This window comes from Verruconis gallopava (assembly GCF_000836295.1).
Source record: "Verruconis gallopava strain CBS 43764 unplaced genomic scaffold supercont1.8, whole genome shotgun sequence".
Taxonomy (NCBI): domain Eukaryota; kingdom Fungi; phylum Ascomycota; class Dothideomycetes; order Venturiales; family Sympoventuriaceae; genus Verruconis; species Verruconis gallopava.
The window spans coordinates 642241-660019 of NW_015622144.1; the positions used below are offsets into that span (position 1 = coordinate 642241).

Consider the following 17779-nt stretch of genomic DNA (forward strand, 5'->3'; position numbering starts at 1 on the left):
TCGGTTCTGGACCGGATACACGCGAAAAAGTAGTTAGGACAGGAACAACGCGATACTTCGTTGTCACAGGACTTGTAAAACAATTAAGTGGTGACTGAATTACGCAAGTAAACACTGGAAGTGCGCTGTCGCCTAAGCTTATACTACTCTGTAGTTGATCGAGAATGCACACGGTGAACAACCCAGTAACCCTACGTTCATCACTAACCCTTCTAGAGAGTCAGACTCACGCCCAGGAAGAGACTCAAGCAAAATGTGTCTTTGGCCTCTCTTGCAGGACCCCGTCAATGTATATGTCAACCTTCTCGTTGTAGAAGCACGGGGATCCGGCGATGGCCGCGCTCTCCGCGGTTGGAATGCGATACAACCACACGAGATTCTTGTGCTCCACGCCATCAAGCACCACATGAAAATGCTCTGCCTCGCCCTTGTACGGACACTTCGTCACTAGATTGCTCTTCCTCAGTACGCTTGTGTCGATGGAGCCAAAGGGTAGATAGTAGCGCACGGGCAGGCTGGTTTCGTACAAGTGAAGTGCATGATTTGCTGTCGCCAACGTGTGCCCAAGAAGCTTGACCACAATTTGCCGGGACGAGGGCAATATGTCGATCCTTTTGAAGGGATCTTTGGGGTGCACATAGATGGGGGCGTCCTCCTCGAACCATTGATCCATACTTCCAAACTCTAGTCGGACGAGTCCGGCGAGACGGCCGGCTATTTTCTCATCTTCGTAAAAGCAAATGACTCTGTCCGTGGCGCGCGCCGGTTCAGGTGCGGCCTTTCCGTCCGGCACACGTAGACTGAGGATCGCTCCTCCAGCGGTCCCGTCGCTCAATTTGACAATCGCTTCTGTCCCAACGATACAATTGCGCAGTGCAGACTTGGGTATGTAGTACTGAGGGAACGCATCGTGTTCCCATACGAGCAGCGCAGAGGTGGTGTCTACAATGTATGCGCGGTTGAAGAGGACGCGGACGCGACGTGGGGTAGGTAGGACTTTGCGGGGCCCGTGGGTCAGAAGATGCCTGGCCAACGTTGGGAGACTATAGAAGCAATGTCAGTTCGTGGACTCGTTGTGCAGTGTATGGCTGGCTCTACTCGGTGGTTGAGAAGTATGACGTCGAAAAGCCGGACATGGCGGTGTAGACAGCGCAGGTCGTCAACTACAGAAGAAAGCGTCAACGAAACAATCACGGAGAAGAGTGATGATCAGTAACCGGCAGACGATAGGAAGTTCAACATTTCACGCATGAGCTCTCGTAAAGCTTACGAAGACTTTCCCCGCTGCAAAGGCAGTTCCTGCATATGACAGTCATCAATGACGTTGCAACTTGAGTGGCAACTTCGGTTCCGTGGGCACGAACGCCATCTTTGCAGCATCGAACGGCGTCGACGGAAGCGTCTGAGGAGGCGTGCAACAGCGCGCAAGTCACAACAGAAGCAAGTCCCCTTGGACGACGGCAGCCTGCTTAAGAAAAGCACGCTGACACAAGGAGGCGGACATTCGGATCAGCAAACAAGAGTCTTCTTGAGCATTGGGCAGCCAACCACCAAGGCGTTTCCGATCCCGAGCGGGAGCTTATTTTCTTGCAGCTTAGTGCACGCATAGCGAGTTTCAACTTCAGCACTTTCTCCACATGCTTTCTCTCTCTTCTTCAGACTCTCCTCGAAGCCATTCGACGCTGAGCATCCCAAGCCACCTGTTCGCCAGACACAGTCTGTTCGCTCGATCCTTGCCAGCAGCAGAAACATGGACGACGCGTCGCAGAGACTGACGATGCTTGAGTTCTCGCCTCATTGCCTGTGTAGCATGCCCTTTGAAAATGAGGTGTGCGAATGGCTTGTACCTCATCATCCTTCTCATCTCCCCACCCTTGTCTGACGACTTCAATGAATGCAATACACACCGATAGTCTACAGGCCCCGTCCTAGCGGAACGCACAAGTCAATTTGGATCATGTTGCAGTTGACCAGCAAGCAAATTGGCCCCCGGTCCGTCCAAGTATTACCAACTCGCTCGTCTTGCGCTCGTGACCGTAATGTTATCTTCTGTTTTCTTTACTCTTATTCCTTTGATCTTCTGCTCCTCGCATCTCTCGCTCGCTTCCCTCCTTCTCCTTTTGTTCCTGTGTGCTTCTTGTCGACGCTGGCGGCGGGCCCAGCTTTGACTAGCTGAGGCATCGAAGACAATGAAGACCCATTCTTTGCCCTGTGTGCTTCTGTTCTCTTTGCAACACCTCTTCCGAAATGTCTTCGCCCTCAATTTGACCCGGGCCACGTACAACAACGACAACAAGACTTGGTCCGTCACTGTGCCAGCGCAGTGGGACTATACAACCATTCTCGAAGCCACTGGAAATGGCACCATCATCGACAAACCAGGAGATTTTCTTGAAACTTACAGCTTGCCCTACCCAGGCTTTGTGAATACCGAGTCGACTGTCTTGAACGGCTCAAGCAGCCGCTATGCTCCGCTCATCTATGTGAACGGAACGTTCAGTACGTATGCCACCAATGCGGTCAACTACGGACTCCAACGCGATCTGAACACGTCCGTAGCGCCGTACTCGGACGAGGACTGGACAATTCCTGTAACATGTGAGTTGCCTATCAGTCGGAACTATTCATTTCTGAACCGGGTGCTGTACTATGCCCTGCTTGTGTTCGCGTTGATAGCTCCCCGTCATAAATGGCTTGTGTTTGGAGCGCTGGCTAGTGCAACGATTTATTCAGGATGTGCTGCTGTCCAGGCCATAGTATGTATCAACCCTAACCCTAACCCGTCTCTCTGGAAGAGGACAAATATTGCATGTAGACAATAGACTTTTTGCGAACAGCATAAAGTCAGGGTTAAGGTTTTTGGCTGGAAAGTGTGACTAGACAGTTTAGAATCGAATATGCAATATCTTTCCTCACATATGAGGTGACTGGTGAGACCGCAACTAACGAGAATAGGCACAGTTCATTGTCGTCAACATCCAGAGCCCTCACAGTAATGCAGGAGACAACGACAACGAAGCCATAATGAGCATTTTAGCAGCCGGCCTGCTGATGACGTTGCCTCTCCTCAATTGGTCTCGCACATTGTCGCGCGTCCATGGCCGCCCCATCCTTATATACTGGGCTCTTATCATCTTAGTCGGTTACGTCCTGGTCATCGTCGGCGACAAGGAGACGCAATATTCCGACGGGTGGACCCGCACGTATGGCAGCATCATGACGTGCAACACGAGGGAGCAAATCCCCGCGTTTGCTAACCTGGGCTTTATCGACCAGCACTTCATTACGCGATATAACTGTGACACCCCCTGCTACAACCCGAAGCAGCAGAATCCCTTGAGAGATGCGGGCTTGGCCATCGCCAGAGTGAGCTGCGATCAGTTCACGTGGACGGACCTTGGGGGAACCCACTTTTCATGTTTCACGCAGTGCCCCAGATCCATTTCGGACACTTGCTTCGTCGAGCACGTAGGATGGACGAGGCAGAAGTTCACACTGAACAACGTCGGTTACTACGGCGTGTTACCGGTCGCGGCATTCGAGCTCTTCTTCGTGATCTGCTTTGGCCGCCAGTCGCCCGGAGAGATTAGGGATGCCATATTCAAATTTTTCGTGAGCAGGACAATGCTGGGAGACTTTCGGGCAATGACTCCCGAAAAGAGACGGTGGAAGCCCAACGACTTTCGCGTCTGGGCCGCGCAAGCTGTCGGTCTTGCGTTTTACTTTTTCGCGGCCTTCGTCTACCTCGCGTGCCTCCCCTCCTTTGTCTTCAGCATCATATGGCAGGAGAGGCTGCTTCGCTTAATCCCCGACGCGGCCACATACAACGACGTAAGCCAGTGGCTGCCGTGGGCCGGCGTTGTGCTCGTGTTCGGAGCGGCTGCCGTGGCCAAGTTGCAACTTTCGCACCTTTCTTTCGGACGCAAGGAAGGACGTTTGAAACCCGCCACGAAGGCGAAGCGTCCGGGAGGCAATTTCGCGTGTCGGCTCCGACGAAAGGTGTGGCGGATGCGGTCGCGGATCCAGCTCGAGTTTCACAATCTGAGGGACTTCATCGCCCAGCCGTTCTTCCTCGTACTGGACGAATCGCGGGCGGTCACGAGAGACCATCCTACCGTCAAATATATCTTTACAGGAAGCTTGCCTTACCCGCCGGACGAGGAGAGGAACACCAAGGATCACTACAAGGGCCCGTGGATCAAGGGCGATGCGTGGAGGAGCTTCCCTGTCGAGTTCCAGGTCGAGGCCGACGATCGCACCCTCAGGTCCTGGGAGAGATACCAAAGCCAGGCGTGGAGCGACGACGAGCACATTGTTTACAGCGTCACGCTTCCCCGCGTGCCGAAGCGCCCCCCTCGCAGCACGGTGATCGCCGCCTCCAGCGTCAGCCACGTGCGGGAAGAAGTGACGCCGCGCAGCGACGACGCATCGAGCAAAGGCCCCGACGTGCGTGGAGCGTTCGTCCCGGACGCCGCCGACCCATCCACGGTCGCGTATCGCCTCACCCCCGCGAGGACCTCATGCTGCACAGAGCTGTCCTTTCGAGGCTCGGAACCGGTCTCGCTGCGGAGGACGGACACGCTGGAGAGTGCGCCTTCGCTCGCGCGTGAGAGCTGCTCCCGGACGCCGGAGCCGTCGGCGGTCCCGCGGCATTATACGCCTACGCCTGGCGCAACCGGCGGGCCTCTTCATTCGCATCATGTCAGCCCGCAACGCGGATTCCAAAGCTCTCCGCTGGCGAATCATCAGGAGACGCACACGGCGATCGACGAGCAGGAGCCACATGCTCTTTGAACCTTAAACCTTCATGACGATAGCATCAACGTTTGCTGTTTCTTTCAGCCACTATTCTCCGTCTACTTTTTACATAGCTTATCTGCATGACGACCTCTTACGATCAAACATACAAAGATCGAATTGCCATGAACCAGTTCCATATGGCCTCCTCATATCCCATAAGCGTCGATGACCTCGGGCGTTTGACGGCCAGCCTAGTCCATCGTCATGGTTCTTATCTCTGTGTTTTTTTTTCTATTGCGCTTCTCACGCCACTCTAGGCCTGACAGACACGACACCCATATGCTTGCCTTTTTCCTCATCGGCATGCCCTATGCTGACCACTCACCAACCATTCGTCTCCGCCACAAGCCACTTGTAGTCGTGCCATGAGTAGATCGGATGGACACGTCGAGCTTGCTGCCGCGTATTTCCACACGTCTCCTGAGAGTCGGTGCTTTGCATTTACTTGTCTTGCGCTGCGTGATTCGTCTGGGCCTCTTGATGCGCCTCTCCGAAGAGACGCTCGACCAGTCCCGCTGTTTTGCCCACGAGCGACCTCACAGTCTGGTCCGCCTTCTTTATCGAGTTTCTGTACGCCTTCGTGCCTGACCTCCTGAAGACAGCCCCATCGATTGAACAGTTTGTCTTCGGATGGAGATCGGTATCTTTTTTTTGCGCGCGGTCCTCTCCGAATGCTCTTCACTCTGCAACTCCTTCTCGTCCAACATCGCTCTTCTTTCAACTCCCTTCTCTTTCTCAACGCTTACAGCCTCCTTCTGAATAGGAACCTCGTGAGATCTGGACCCCATCTCCTGTAGGAACTCGTCTGCTTCTTTCTCCTCCTCCGCTTGAGCGGCCTCAATCATCTCGCGAGCCTTGCTTCTGAGCCTGTTTGGTCCATGCCGAGAAGACTTGTACTCTTTCGTAGTTAGCCCGGATAGACGGACCACCTCCTTCTTCGCAGCCTCAAGACGATCTCCAGGTCTGAGAGACATGAGATCAAGCGGTTGCTCCTCCTGCTTCACTGGTGCTGATGATGAAATTTCAGGATAAGGGGACGACAAGGAAACAGTAGGCTGCTACTCGACCAAGGCCGAAGGTGAGTCGTCGCCATCTCCAAAAAGTTCTCCCTCAATAAGAAGATTCGATTTTGATGGTTCTCCGCTAAGCCTATTGTCGATCGGTTGCACGGGAGATGCTGAGGAGGTTTCTTCGCCTGCTTGACTTTCAGCACGTTCCTTTGGCTCAGACGATCCGGAAGAAGCATCTGCTGGGGTTTGTATCACCGTCCCCGTCGAATGATTGTATGCTTTCTTCTTCTTCTTCTTCTTCTTCTTCTTCTTCTTCTTCTTCTTCTTCTTCTTCTTCTTCTCTGTCGCATCAGCGTGAGAGAACTCGAAGACTCGAGCGCATGACGTGGTTCGGGGAGCCGAGAAAGTCCCAGATTTTGATGGCTGTTCAAACCGCCTTCGTCGCGTCGGACATCCTCGACGGCTTCAAAAATTGGTCTTCGGGTTTTGGGGAGCTTCCTTGTTTCCAGATTCGAGATCGGCAAGACGAAATCTACTACTTACTCATTTGTACCCAGCGCCAGGACCGTAAGATTTCGGCGGCCGAGGCATAGAAGAAGCAATTCTGCGCGGACGCTTTGGTCTGAATTCGAGATAGACTGCAGGACATTTCTGAACCACTGTGTTCTTTCGGTGTGTGGATGGTCATCCGCATTGACGTCTGCACTTTCGACGTTGAGCATCGGAGAGAGCCTGTCAGACCATCCGCTGTTTCGAAGTGGACAGCCTGCATCGGGTTCGACGCTCTGTGCAAGTTTGTGATCCGACGGACCTTCTGATCGCGGTTCTTTCTTCAGCTTCGTCTCCGGCGTCACTTTAACGTTCCGCTTCTTGTGAGTCTCCATGATTTTGCAAAACGTGGACCGATCAACGGTTGTGTTGTTGACAATTTGGCTCCCTTCTCGGGCTGCAAGGAGTGACTGTCCACCCACATCCGGAGCTGAGAGAGATGGTGGTTGCGTCGGCGGTGTGGATGGCCTGCAAGCATTCTCTCGTTTCAACATGGCAGCATCAGCCATCTTTTTCCTTTACACATATCCCTCATCTTCCGCTTTGGAGCCGACTTTGTGATCGAACGTTGAGTCTTTGTGCTCATTCGCAACAGAGCGTCGATATCTCCTGAAGGAACAGCCTCGACCGCCTCGCCAGCCTGACGGCGACTACGACGGGTCGGCGGGGTAGCACTTTTCACTTTCTTCTTTTGCCTTTGTGTGACGCTGGCGTCATTGGTCGTTCTCTCGCGTTTTGGCGCCATGGCATTCGCTCTCAAGGGATACCGTTATCTCTGTGAATTTTGAATGTTTGGAAGAAAGCGCATGACGAAATAGTCGCTCAAAACCTATGATGTTGCTCGTCTTTTGCAGATCTCAACTTATTCACTATGTTGTCTACATTGTCTGTGCTTAGGCAATAGACAGGAAATACTTGTCAACCCGATTTTGGATACCTATTCTGTTCCCATTTACTGAGGGCAGTCAAAAACATTGCTTCGTTCTCCCAAGTGCATGAATGGGACAGTCACATGCATGAAATCTCGCCTACTCCTTCGTGCTGCGCAGTGCGGGAAAATTGCTCCATACAGAGAGAAGTACGGAGTAAGGCATTCCAAAACCCCGTCACCCCATTTTGGCGTTCTCGCACCCTTTTTCTTTGGTAAACAAGAAAGTTCACTTCCAGCATATCAATAAGGTCGCACCATCGTAGCCAGCAACAAGCCATTTCCCATCTGGGCTCCAATCTAGCGACCTGTACAGCCCGATGTTCTTCTTGTCAAGGAAGGGGACCAGCTTCTCGTCCGCCTCTAGCGCCTCCAGCGGGTCGCCCGTGAACTCCGATGCTTCCCTGTCTAGCTCGAGCTTTTCCAAGTCCCAGAAATGGATCTTCGCCGCGCTCAGATCGCCCATCGCCAATACCGGCTTGCCATCAACGCCCGGGAAGATGTTGAACCGGTGCCAGTAGTTAGGAATCGCGTCACCGTCCATGTGGTTGAAGGTGAACAAGACCGTGAAGCCTGCGCCGAAAGCTGAGCGCGTGCGCCTGCCGGGAACTTGTTTGGTGGGTGGGTCGGGGATGGGGTCTTCTGAAGAGAAGCCGTCGATGCGCCAGCACGTAATCTTGTAGCCGACGGAGCGCGAGAAGATCAGGTCGCCATAGAAGCGGACGCAGTCCACAATGTCTGCGTGAACATCCGCCGATGAAAAGTGGGGATAGTAGATACGCTTACTCTTGACCTTCTCCTTGGGAAGGAGGACGAGTTCGTTCCGGTCTGGGAGAGCCCACAAGTGCACCCACGTGTCGCGGCCTCCCGAAAGCAGGTAGCGACCGTTCTTGGTGAATGAGATGCTGTACACGGTGCTGGTGTGGCCAAATTCACCGTGGCAGATGACGGCACACCACGAGTCCTCGAACTTGGAGCTCAAGTTCCACAGCCTCACCTCGTTGTCGTCCGAGCAGGTTGCGAAAATGGACGGGATGGTCGGATGTGGAACGATGTCCTGAATGCCGCTGCCATGGCCGGTCAAGGTCTTGAAGCGTTCCTTCCTGGCCACGTTGTAGACGTGAATCTTAGGGACCGTTCCAGAGAAGAGGAGGAGCGGATCATCCGACTGGGGATCTCTCATCCAGGCCAGGCTGTTGTGAGACTGATAGCTGTCCGTGCCCAAGGTCTTGGTGTTGCGGTCTTCGTCGACGTCCTCGATGGCGTCCAACACCTCGAACGGCTGCTTCGCGTCGCCGTTGATGCGAGCGACGAAGACGTTCTGACCGGACGTGAATGCGAATATGGGCGGCGCATCCGGTGGCAGGAAGGGGCAGAACTTGACATCGTAGACGCAGTCTTCGCCGGGCACGCCGACCCCGTTCGCGTCCGCATGCTTGCCCGCCTTTCTGAGATTTCGCTTCACCTGCTCCACCCTCGGCTTCCACCTGTCTTTCTGCGACTGATGCTTCTGAACCGATATTCGTTAGCGCCTGGTTACCGTGACTAAGCACAACAGGAAGCATACTTGCAATGTGATCTGCATGCACGCCGAGGGCGAGATGACTCGCCTACCTGGCTGAGCTTCCGGCCTCTGCTTCGGCCGTGGCATGACTGTGGCCACCTAACTGCTTGGCCTTGGTTGTTCCGTGATAGGTCAAATTCACGGCGGAGGGACGACGTGTGGGTATCGGTTCCCAGGCACATGCACGCTTTTCATGCACGATGCTGTAAGAAGAACGGCCAAGTGAGAGGGTCTGATAATGCAGGCTAAGAGTTGATCGTCGATCAGACACTAATTCGCACGCGGCGAGCACGGAGGGTTTTTCTTCTTTGGCATTGGACTTTTTTCTTTCTTTCAACTGCAGGTTGCCGTCGTCGTAGAATGGTAGCTGAGCCGTCTTCTTTACCTGCCGAAGATGCCTGGCCAGATGCAGAACTACCACGGGGCTTGGCTCCGGCAGTCCGAGTACGAAATGTCAAAGTATGAGCAAGAGGCTTGTTGGCGAGAGCACTTGAAGGGTGTGCCAGCTGGGACTCACAGGCCTTCACACAGCAAGGTGGATCCTCGCAAGCATGCAAGGCCAAATCGCGAAGCAAAGCGGGGGGCTTTACGGAAGTTTTTTTTTTTTTTTTTTTTTGCTAGACAGGAAGCTTGAAGAAAACAAGCTGGATGTCCGTCGTCCCGGACAGGCCTTGGCTGTATCGAGATCTCGGAATGCACAGGGGAGAGGAGTGTGGGATACGGGCGAGCTGGGGAGGTTCGAGGACGGGTCAGAACAGGCTGGGCCAGAGCTGTGGGCTACTGCAGGCCAACGTCATTGCTCATGCTCCGATACGGCTGCTCGCACCGATCATCGAAGCAAGGAGAAGAGCTCGTTCGAGGCGCACCGCTCTTCAGGCGGATCAATTGGTGTCTGGCTCCTGCGCCTTGGGCCCTGCTGGGTCAAAGGACGGGCGCTGAGCAGCGTGGTGCTGCTCCGCTCCGGCGATTCCAAGAGCACGCATGAGGCAGCCGGATGCGCTGAAGCTGGGCGCAGGCGTCCTGCGCGTCACTTGACAGCGTCCTCGTTTGCGGTCGCGAGGCGGCGCTTCTGCTGGCCAGCGTCGGGACTTTCTTTGGGCCCGCATGTCTTGCCTGCGTTGCCCTGCGTTGTGCACCCGCGGGGAGACGCAGCTCAGAGGCCAGCCTGGCCCCCATTGGCGGCTGCTGGGCGCTCTTCGCTTCTGTGAGCACGCATCGCCGGCAATGGGGCGGGTTCCCCTCGCGGGCAATGGGCGGGTTCCCCCCGCCGGCAGTCCTGCGCCGTGTCCCGGCTGCACAGTGGTTGCGCGTAGTTGTGCGTGTGCAACAAACCCGCAGTCTTCGTTCCGCCAGGCCAGCCCGACGTTGGATCAGTGACAAAAAAAAGGGAAAAAAAGGAAAAAAAAGAAAAAAAAAAAAGGCTCAGCATTGCCTTTGGAATAATCAGCAGCACTTGTCCTCCCCTCTCGCTGCTCACGCCATGCTGCTCCCCATGCTCCAGTCATCACCCTTCTCTGCCTCCGACGCTGCATGTGCTGCATGTTCTGCTGACGGTACGGTTGCCTCCGTTCGAGTCCTTCCCGCGCATCTGCTGCCATCTGGGCTCTGGTGCTGCTCCGGATCGTCGCAGCTCTACACCAGAACCTGTGGGACACACGTTAGAGGGATGGGCCGTTCGCATGCTCTCGCTCTGCAGCCGCGCTCCACTCGTCGACATCCATGCTTGACGCCACCACGCCGCCAAGTTGCTGCACCCATTCTTGTGCCGTATAAAAGATACATGCCTCGTCCTGCGCACGCCGTCTTGATCCCTCGTTCACGACCCTTCTCACATAGCCAACGTCCCTTTTCACTTCCACGGTCTGTTCCCAGAAGAGGCTTTTAGGTCTCCGTACGGCGTGGTTGCCTTTTTTTTTTTGTCCCTCATCGTGCTTGCGTTGATCTGGTCTAGTTCTTCGTTTGTATGCCTGGTATCGTCCAATCGACTTTCTCGAAGCTGCGTTGTCACAATGGAGACTACCTTCATCACCATCCACGGTATGGTTGCGAACGTTCGATTGCCATCTTGATGGCTTCTCTCTTGCCTGCTTGACTCAAAAATCACTTTCCATTCCTCCTCGTTCCACTGTAGATTCTAAGTGTGCGCAGATCTGTCGCCCGAGGCCAGGATCTTGTACTCGTCCGATTCGATCGTCGATATCCTTGGCCATACCCCAGACGAGGTCGTCAATAAACCCTGCTGGGATTTTTTCCATCCGACGGATCTCGAAGACGCCAAGAATCTGCATTCCAAGGGCGTCCAGCTCGACAAGGCTGCCGTTCTGGCCTACTGCTTGCTGGCGCATCGCGATGGCCGCTGGATCAACTGCGAGTGCTGCTTCACCTGCGTGTACAACGTCATGGTCGTGTGCACCAGCGTATACCGTCCAGGTGTAGCCAGCCAAAGTGAGTCGTGAACGCGAAAGCACAGGCCGATACTTACAATTCTCCCCCGTAGAGCGCGCTGCTGAGGCTCCCATTGTGCGTCGTCTGTTTGCTTCTTCGCCCAAGGATCCACGCTACCACATGCTTTCCCACTTGTCGACCAAGTTCCAGCGAGACGTCGAGCAAGAGACCCACGAGCCACGAGCTGCCCTGTTTCTCAACCGCTTTACGCGCACTCTCACCATCATGTACGCCACCAGCGGCATCGAGCAGGTGATCGGCATCTCTGGAGAAGACATGAAAGGCCGCAGCTTCTACTACTGTATCGCAGAAAACTGCCTCGAAGATGCCGTCAAGTGCCTTGAAACCGCCAAAGGTAATGATTCGATTGCTTACTTGCGCTTCTGGTTCCGTGACCCACGCCAGGACGACGTCCCACCCTCGAGCGAGTCTGAGAACGAGACGGACGCGGAGATGACGGATGTGACGGAGACGGAGGATGAGGACGGTGGCGGCAGTCTCAGTGAGGCCGCTCCACAGCCAGCGGGGGGCAGCTCCGCTTCAAGTTCCAGTGCGCCCGCCGGCGACAGGACCATGGCTGGGTTGGCAGAGAGCTCAGCTGGACCAAGTCAGCCATCTGGCGCAGGATCCAGCCAGGAGAGAACGCCGACTTCACCACCCGTCGATCGGAACGAGCCGATAGAACTTGAAGCTGTCGTATCATGCACTTCCGACGGCCTAGTAGTCATTCTTCGCCGCGCACGCCCGCTCATGCCTGGCGTCCTTCCCGAGCAGATGCAAACGGGCCGCGCCGTGGCGACTGCACCGCAGCCGGCCCAGTATCCCCGCGGCATCTTCGCGGCACCGTGGGCGCCAGAGCCCGTCTTCATCCCAGAACAGCCTCGTCCTGCACTTGCGGGATGGTATCATGGCATGCACCCTCAACAAGTGCAGCCCATGCCGGCGCCGAGCGGCCCGAGCCCGCAAGACTTCATGAACAGCATCCGCGAGGTCGCCGTCTTCGCCTGGGCCCTCGTTGGCATAAACGGAAACCTCGCCCAGTACGGACGCGGTCGCCCAGGAGAAGAGTCTCAGCCTGCTGATGGCCTTCCCATCTGGGACCCGCGCGCGATCGACTCCGGCAACGTCACGCAAACGGGCACGCCGGCAACCACGAGTCCTCAACCGACGGGGACCAGTGCGACTCGTGCCGATACGACTCGCGCCTAATGATGACGGGTAACGAACAAACGCCGATTGCGGGCTTTCTTCAAACATTGCCGTCTGCTTGTTTTTGACAGAAGAGACAATGATGTAACGATGATGAATGACACGACTGATTATGAAAGTCCTTGACTTGCTACGCCGTTCCATAGTCACCTTTTGACGTGTTGCCAGACACAATGTGCCGTCCTACGTGATGTATTTTAAATCACATTGCTACATTGCGGAGAATAAAGCATATTTGAAAAAAAAAAGAAAAATTTAAAAATTATAAATCAAAGAACAAATAGCATAATAAAAAAAAAACTGAAGTGAAATGCGACATTACAATCTGAGAGAAGTTTCTATATTGAGCCCATGCTGCCCTTTCAACATACCCAAAATGCGCCTTTAAAAAAAAGAAAATCACAAGCTTGAGCTGCACGGTGAAACCATTTCTGCATGTACAGAGTCTTTGCCCTTTTAGCACATCATTCGTGAAACAGGCAACGATCCGTCGCTCATCGAAAGGAGCCAAAGACGACGACCTTGCCGGAGTTCATGTCTTCTTGCTGTGCGCTTCTCTCCAGCGTCAAGACGAGATGAGCCGTGCGAACGAAGAGTTCTATTACCGGGGAGCAGGATCTCAGCGAACGCGGTCGGCGGCCCGGGGGTGGAGGGAGGAGAGACGTACCTTCGTAGACAACCTCGTACGAGACCGCAACCTCGTCGTCGGCATGCACGAGGATGGGCATGTGCCTCCGCCACTTCTTCTCCTGGACCTTGACGCGCAGGCCGACGTTCTTTGTCCTCTCCAGCCACAGGATGCCCTCGTGCTCGCGCAAGTCCTCGCTCGAGGTACCGTCGACCGACACCGGGCCCGCGCAACAGGATGAGCCGTCCAATTCCGGGAGTTCGACGACGTCGCCCTCGCCCAGCTGGGCAATGGCGTCGGCCGTCGCCCGCTGGCCCAGCCAGTCCCGCCAGATGCGCACGTAGCCCTCGTGCACGGCCACGAGGTTCTGGACGAAGCCCAGCCGCCTGACCAGGTGCAGGTTGCCCTCCAGCTGGATGAACCGTTCGTGGCCTTCGAGGCTCAGGATCTGCTTCACCTTGTCTTCTTCGCGCTGCGCCTGGCGCCGCGCGTGCGCCGACTCCGCGCCCAGGTTCGCGCTCGCCGCGTGCGTCCTCGAGCCGGGGATGTCACCCGGCACGGTTGTGCCAAAGCGGCGCGACTCTCTCCTTCGCGGGCGGAAGCGCGAGTAGACGTCGCGCAGGGCGGCGAGCTTGCCAACGGCGCTGGCGGCATCGTCGTCAAGGCAGCCCTCGATGCCCGGCGTTCCTGTGTACGCGCAGTCCAGCGCCGGCGCCGTCAGCTTCTGGCTTGGCGGGTAGCATTCAAGAATCAGGCCGCCTTGGGGGAACCGCGTCGCTTGCAAGAGCCGGGCGTGGAACAGCCGCGCGACGAGCGCGTGCATGCGGTGCGATACCCCCGCTAGAGGGAGAAGCTGGGATGTGCTGAATTGAGACAGCACGTGAAGGATGAGTTCGTTGGGAAGACTGTACAGATGGCATGGACCTGTGGTCTCATGGCTGCGGGGACCGTGAGCAGCATCGGCGACAGCGAAGGACGAGCTCGTTGCCGAACTTGGTGCTTTAGTAGGACCACCGTACAGGTTGTGATACGTCACGCCCATGGTCACTTTCGACTCTGAAAAGTAGAGGATAGCAATTGGCAATTGCGCATCTCGTACCTCACCGACGTACTGAGCCGCAAGATTACTCTATCATCGGGAGATGAGGCACGCTCGAGCTGAGATCATCAAGGGTTGGCGTTGCACGATTGGATGAATCGGAAACGATCGTGCCTTATCGATAAGGGAGCCAAGAGCACTTCCGATATCGGCGTGGCGGAGAGAGTGAATCAAGTCACCTGATTGCGCGTCAGCCAAAAGGCGTCCAAGCTGAACCGGAAACACGTACGAAGACGGTCCGACAACCTTGCGTGGACAACGACGCCGAGGCTTCATGAGCATGGACAGACTGAATAACAATTTGAGCAAATGGGTCAACGACCAGACTAGCCGCGCGTCAGGCCACACTGGGCCCCAGCAACATCAGGTCGATCCAGAACGGGCGAAGCGTGTTGAGGCACGCGGGATCAAGATACGCTTTGAAAGGACCAATGCTCCCAATACGGGGCAGCAGCGTCATGCTGACGACCGAAGAAGCTTACCCAAGGCAGGACAGCCAGTTCCGCGAGACGTCTTTGCGGGAACCGATTACGACGGCTCGTCTGTGACAAGCGTGAAGAGCCAAGTACAGGTTGACGACAGTCACCTCGACGCGTTTGGAAGGCCTGCGGAGCACCCTGCGGCCCATGATCAGCAGTCTGTAGAGGAAGAAGCAAACTCAAGTCCATCTGATGAAGCCTCGGAGAGCGAAGATGCGGAGGATAATGATCAAGGGCCGGATCGGTCGTCGGCGCAGAGGATCATGGACTATTATAATTCTCTCTCTAGGCGAGGCCGATCTGACCTCGATCTTTTCAATCAGCCGCAACCTGGGGACTCGTACCCGCCCACGACTTCGGGTCGACCGGAAGAGGAAGAACTCGACCATGTCCAGTACGAATTCGATCAACCAGATTCCAAACCAGCAAATGCGGGCCATGTACCAGTAAGCTTCGCGCGCCCGGAGCTTCCCGTACAGAGAACAGTGCCGTATCAACTATCGATCCTTCAGAATGGACACTCTCCAAATCTCACCGGCCATCAAGAGAGCCAGCCTCGCCGCCTCGACACTGGCGAGGGACGCGCAGCACACCGCATGGAGATTCCCGCGCGCCAGCAGCTGCTTCCACATAGGATATCAACCCCGCCAGCTACCAAAATGCCTCCGCCCGCCCAAAATGTCTATCAGCGGCCTGATTCCCGAGCTCTGTATGATCGTTCCCCGACCAGAAGGCAGCCTACTGGCGCCAAGGCGCGATCGAATACAGGTGACTCCTCGAAGGCCCCCACCGAGGTTACTGCGGTGCACGGCCAGCAATTCCAACAGGAACAAGGCGGCGGACATGAATTTGCCTTAGATTACGACCCGGCTGAACTAGCCAAAATGCCGTATCAGAAGCTGCTGGAGCAGCCCTTCGACGAAGACCCAGCACAACCGCCATCCGTGTTCGCTGCGGAGGACGCCTCTAAATCTGTGGCCGAGCGTCTTGACCTTGCACGGGTTATGCCAGATGAGGCCAAACAGGCGTTCATGTCGTCTCTCTCGCTGGAAGAGTGGGAGGAGGCAGGGGACTGGTTCCTGGAGCGGTTCGGCAGCATCTTGAACAAGATGAGAGATGCTAGAAAGAAGCGTCGCGAGCTGGCAAAAGGCTTTGAGGCCGAGATCTTGAAGCGCCACGAGGCTGTTCAGACCAAGAAGAGAACGATCGAAGAGGCAATGGCTGAGATGGGCAAGAGCGGTGCGGACGTGCTCAGAGCCGGGACGCCAAAGCGGGCTCGTGCATAAGGCATCTCATGCCGACTGCATTTGTTGGTGACAGACAATTTTTTGGTCCAAGCTGGTATACACAATTTGCTTGGTCCTCCCAGCTCGAGGTGCTCGCGATCTAGCGCTGGTAAATCGGACTTGTTTGGTGCATTTATTTGGCGTTATATACCCAGGTCAAACATAAATCCACCTTTTCATTTGCTTGAGAAAAATCGCGAAACAATCGATTTTCAGTCAAGGAGTACAAGTGACGAAACGCTTTTATAGCTTCTGTCATGCATCCCGGCGGCTAATCGTGACCCTACGCAATTACTACAAACTTAGCAATCTTCGAAGTTGCCTCTTAAACGTCATTTTCTCGGGCACTCGTATTGTCTTTTCTATTTCTCTTTGCCCATGCAAACCCTGGTTTTCAAATTGTTCATGAACGGTTCTGGGTCGTATACGCGTTCTTCTAGGCTAGATGACACTACTGATCTAGCAGTTTAATAATAGGTCATGAAGGATTGTATGGCTTCGGTTATCAAATTCCGAAATTGGTAGATGTGCGCAAAATTTGGTACAGTCATCGATCCCGCCAGATTTCCGGCCATGGCACTCTTTAGTTCACGGGCCGGAGCACTTATAAGCACCACGTTGGGATGCAGATTGAAATTTAGAAAGCGTACCTATGCAAGTGCACTGCTCCTATCCGCCGATAAACATGACGGCAATCAGCCTTTCAGTACTAGATCAAACAGTTGAATCGTCATATATCCGATACCTCCTTTGCTTTTGCCATCGGCTCGGAGGCTCGCGAAAAGGTTGAACAATGCTTGCGACTGAGCTTAAATGCGTTGATTAGTCGATAGCCCTTCCTGGCTGGTAGAATATTAAAACGAAGGGTAGCGAAGCGAACTTGGCATGCACTCTCATACGACCTTAATGTTGAATCGGCTTTCGACGTCGTCAACAGCGGGCTGTTCAATGTGATGTATCACAACAGGTCATACTCTGACCTAAAAGATCATACTTTTCCAACGAGTGCGCTTCGTGACGAAGATATGCATTGGCTACCAAAGATTCCTTTGGAGAAAGAGTCATTGGCGTTTTGCGGTTCAAGCCAATTTCCTCGAAAGGCGGCTTGATCATCGCGATGTGGGGGCATCATGTTTACATAGACGGCCGAGGCACGATGTACATGCTATCTCGCTTTGGGGCCATATTAAAGGTATTGTATTTGGGTAAGAAATTGAACCATGGCACGAGCGATTCCATCCTTTGGCAGTCAAGAGCTTCCACCCAATGGTAGATCCGGAGGTCATGACAAAAGAAGATTTTCCAGAGTAGAGCTTCATGTCGACCGATAGTGAGCAGGGAGACACAGAAAGTATGACTCCAAGCAAAACGGATCGTTCCCAACCTTCGTCAATTGTGCGAGTGTTTAAATTCAAGACGGACGGCCTCCAACGAATTCGTGGAATGGGCGAGAATCGAGATTCGCCATTTCGGTGCGCGCTCCCGCTCCTGATTGCTGCCATTCTTCATTTGCGAACACTAGGCTCGTATGGGTCAAGAAACACGTCCTCGCGGGATTGCTGGTACTACTGTAAAGAACGTGCAGGGCGCGCTCCGGCTCTCAGATAACTTCATCGCAAACTGCGTGACGGGCAATTACACAAGCTGGTCCGAGAATCTGGACTTGACTGAGAACGAAGATATGACCGTGGTTCCAGACGTGTTATCATTCGTCCTCGAAGCCATCTGTACTGCGATTGGCGCTATGGATTGTTCGTTCGTCAAGAAACGCATCGCCTTTAT

General features: G+C 54.7%; 8 protein-coding genes across 10 annotated transcripts; 3 read left to right on the forward strand and 5 right to left on the reverse strand.

Annotated features, from left to right (window-relative positions):
- Positions 1-72: 72 nt before the first annotated feature.
- On the reverse strand, positions 73-1495 carry PV09_03221 (uncharacterized protein). Its single transcript, XM_016356391.1, has 2 exons — positions 1099-1495; positions 73-1043 (listed from the first exon to the last, which is right to left on the reverse strand). Exons 1-2 carry the CDS (start codon positions 1134-1136, stop codon positions 245-247), a joined length of 837 nt encoding a protein of 278 aa, XP_016215914.1. The 5' UTR covers positions 1137-1495; the 3' UTR covers positions 73-244.
- Positions 1496-2116: 621 nt separating this feature from the next.
- PV09_03222 (uncharacterized protein) lies at positions 2117-4794 on the forward strand (the record flags this gene model as incomplete). The annotated part of the gene is made up of 2 exons (XM_016356392.1): positions 2117-2756; positions 2956-4794. Exons 1-2 carry the CDS (start codon positions 2190-2192, stop codon positions 4792-4794), a joined length of 2406 nt encoding a protein of 801 aa, XP_016215915.1. The 5' UTR covers positions 2117-2189.
- A 563-nt stretch (positions 4795-5357) lies between these two features.
- On the reverse strand, positions 5358-5774 carry PV09_03223 (uncharacterized protein; the record flags this gene model as incomplete). Its single annotated transcript, XM_016356393.1, has 1 exon — positions 5358-5774. The coding sequence occupies one exon, from the start codon at positions 5772-5774 to the stop codon at positions 5358-5360; it is 417 nt and encodes a 138-aa protein (XP_016215916.1).
- Positions 5775-5858: 84 nt separating this feature from the next.
- On the reverse strand, positions 5859-6965 carry PV09_03224 (uncharacterized protein; the record flags this gene model as incomplete). Its single annotated transcript, XM_016356394.1, has 2 exons — positions 6364-6965; positions 5859-6151 (listed from the first exon to the last, which is right to left on the reverse strand). The coding sequence occupies exons 1-2, from the start codon at positions 6866-6868 to the stop codon at positions 5859-5861; spliced, it is 798 nt and encodes a 265-aa protein (XP_016215917.1). The 5' UTR covers positions 6869-6965.
- A 53-nt stretch (positions 6966-7018) lies between these two features.
- PV09_03225 (uncharacterized protein) lies at positions 7019-9467 on the reverse strand. Its single transcript, XM_016356395.1, has 2 exons — positions 8855-9467; positions 7019-8797 (listed from the first exon to the last, which is right to left on the reverse strand). The coding sequence occupies exons 1-2, from the start codon at positions 8936-8938 to the stop codon at positions 7517-7519; spliced, it is 1365 nt and encodes a 454-aa protein (XP_016215918.1). The 5' UTR covers positions 8939-9467; the 3' UTR covers positions 7019-7516.
- A 1278-nt stretch (positions 9468-10745) lies between these two features.
- On the forward strand, positions 10746-12832 carry PV09_03226. 2 transcript variants are annotated; one of them, XM_016356396.1, is made up of 3 exons: positions 10746-10888; positions 11000-11296; positions 11349-12832. In XM_016356396.1, the coding sequence occupies exons 1-3, from the start codon at positions 10861-10863 to the stop codon at positions 12503-12505; spliced, it is 1482 nt and encodes a 493-aa protein (XP_016215919.1). In that variant the 5' UTR covers positions 10746-10860; the 3' UTR covers positions 12506-12832. The 2 variants fall into 2 exon arrangements, with proteins under 2 accessions (XP_016215919.1, XP_016215920.1); XM_016356397.1 differs by having other exon boundaries at positions 10746-11296.
- On the reverse strand, positions 12662-14284 carry PV09_03227. Of its 2 annotated transcripts, XM_016356399.1 has the most exons (2): positions 13173-14284; positions 12662-13103 (listed from the first exon to the last, which is right to left on the reverse strand). In XM_016356399.1, the coding sequence occupies exons 1-2, from the start codon at positions 14173-14175 to the stop codon at positions 13000-13002; spliced, it is 1107 nt and encodes a 368-aa protein (XP_016215922.1). In that variant the 5' UTR covers positions 14176-14284; the 3' UTR covers positions 12662-12999. The 2 variants fall into 2 exon arrangements, with proteins under 2 accessions (XP_016215922.1, XP_016215921.1); XM_016356398.1 differs by having other exon boundaries at positions 12662-14284.
- A 200-nt stretch (positions 14285-14484) lies between these two features.
- On the forward strand, positions 14485-16326 carry PV09_03228 (uncharacterized protein). Its single transcript, XM_016356400.1, has one exon. It carries the CDS (start codon positions 14507-14509, stop codon positions 15995-15997), a length of 1491 nt encoding a protein of 496 aa, XP_016215923.1. The 5' UTR covers positions 14485-14506; the 3' UTR covers positions 15998-16326.
- The last annotated feature ends 1453 nt before the right edge of the window (positions 16327-17779 follow it).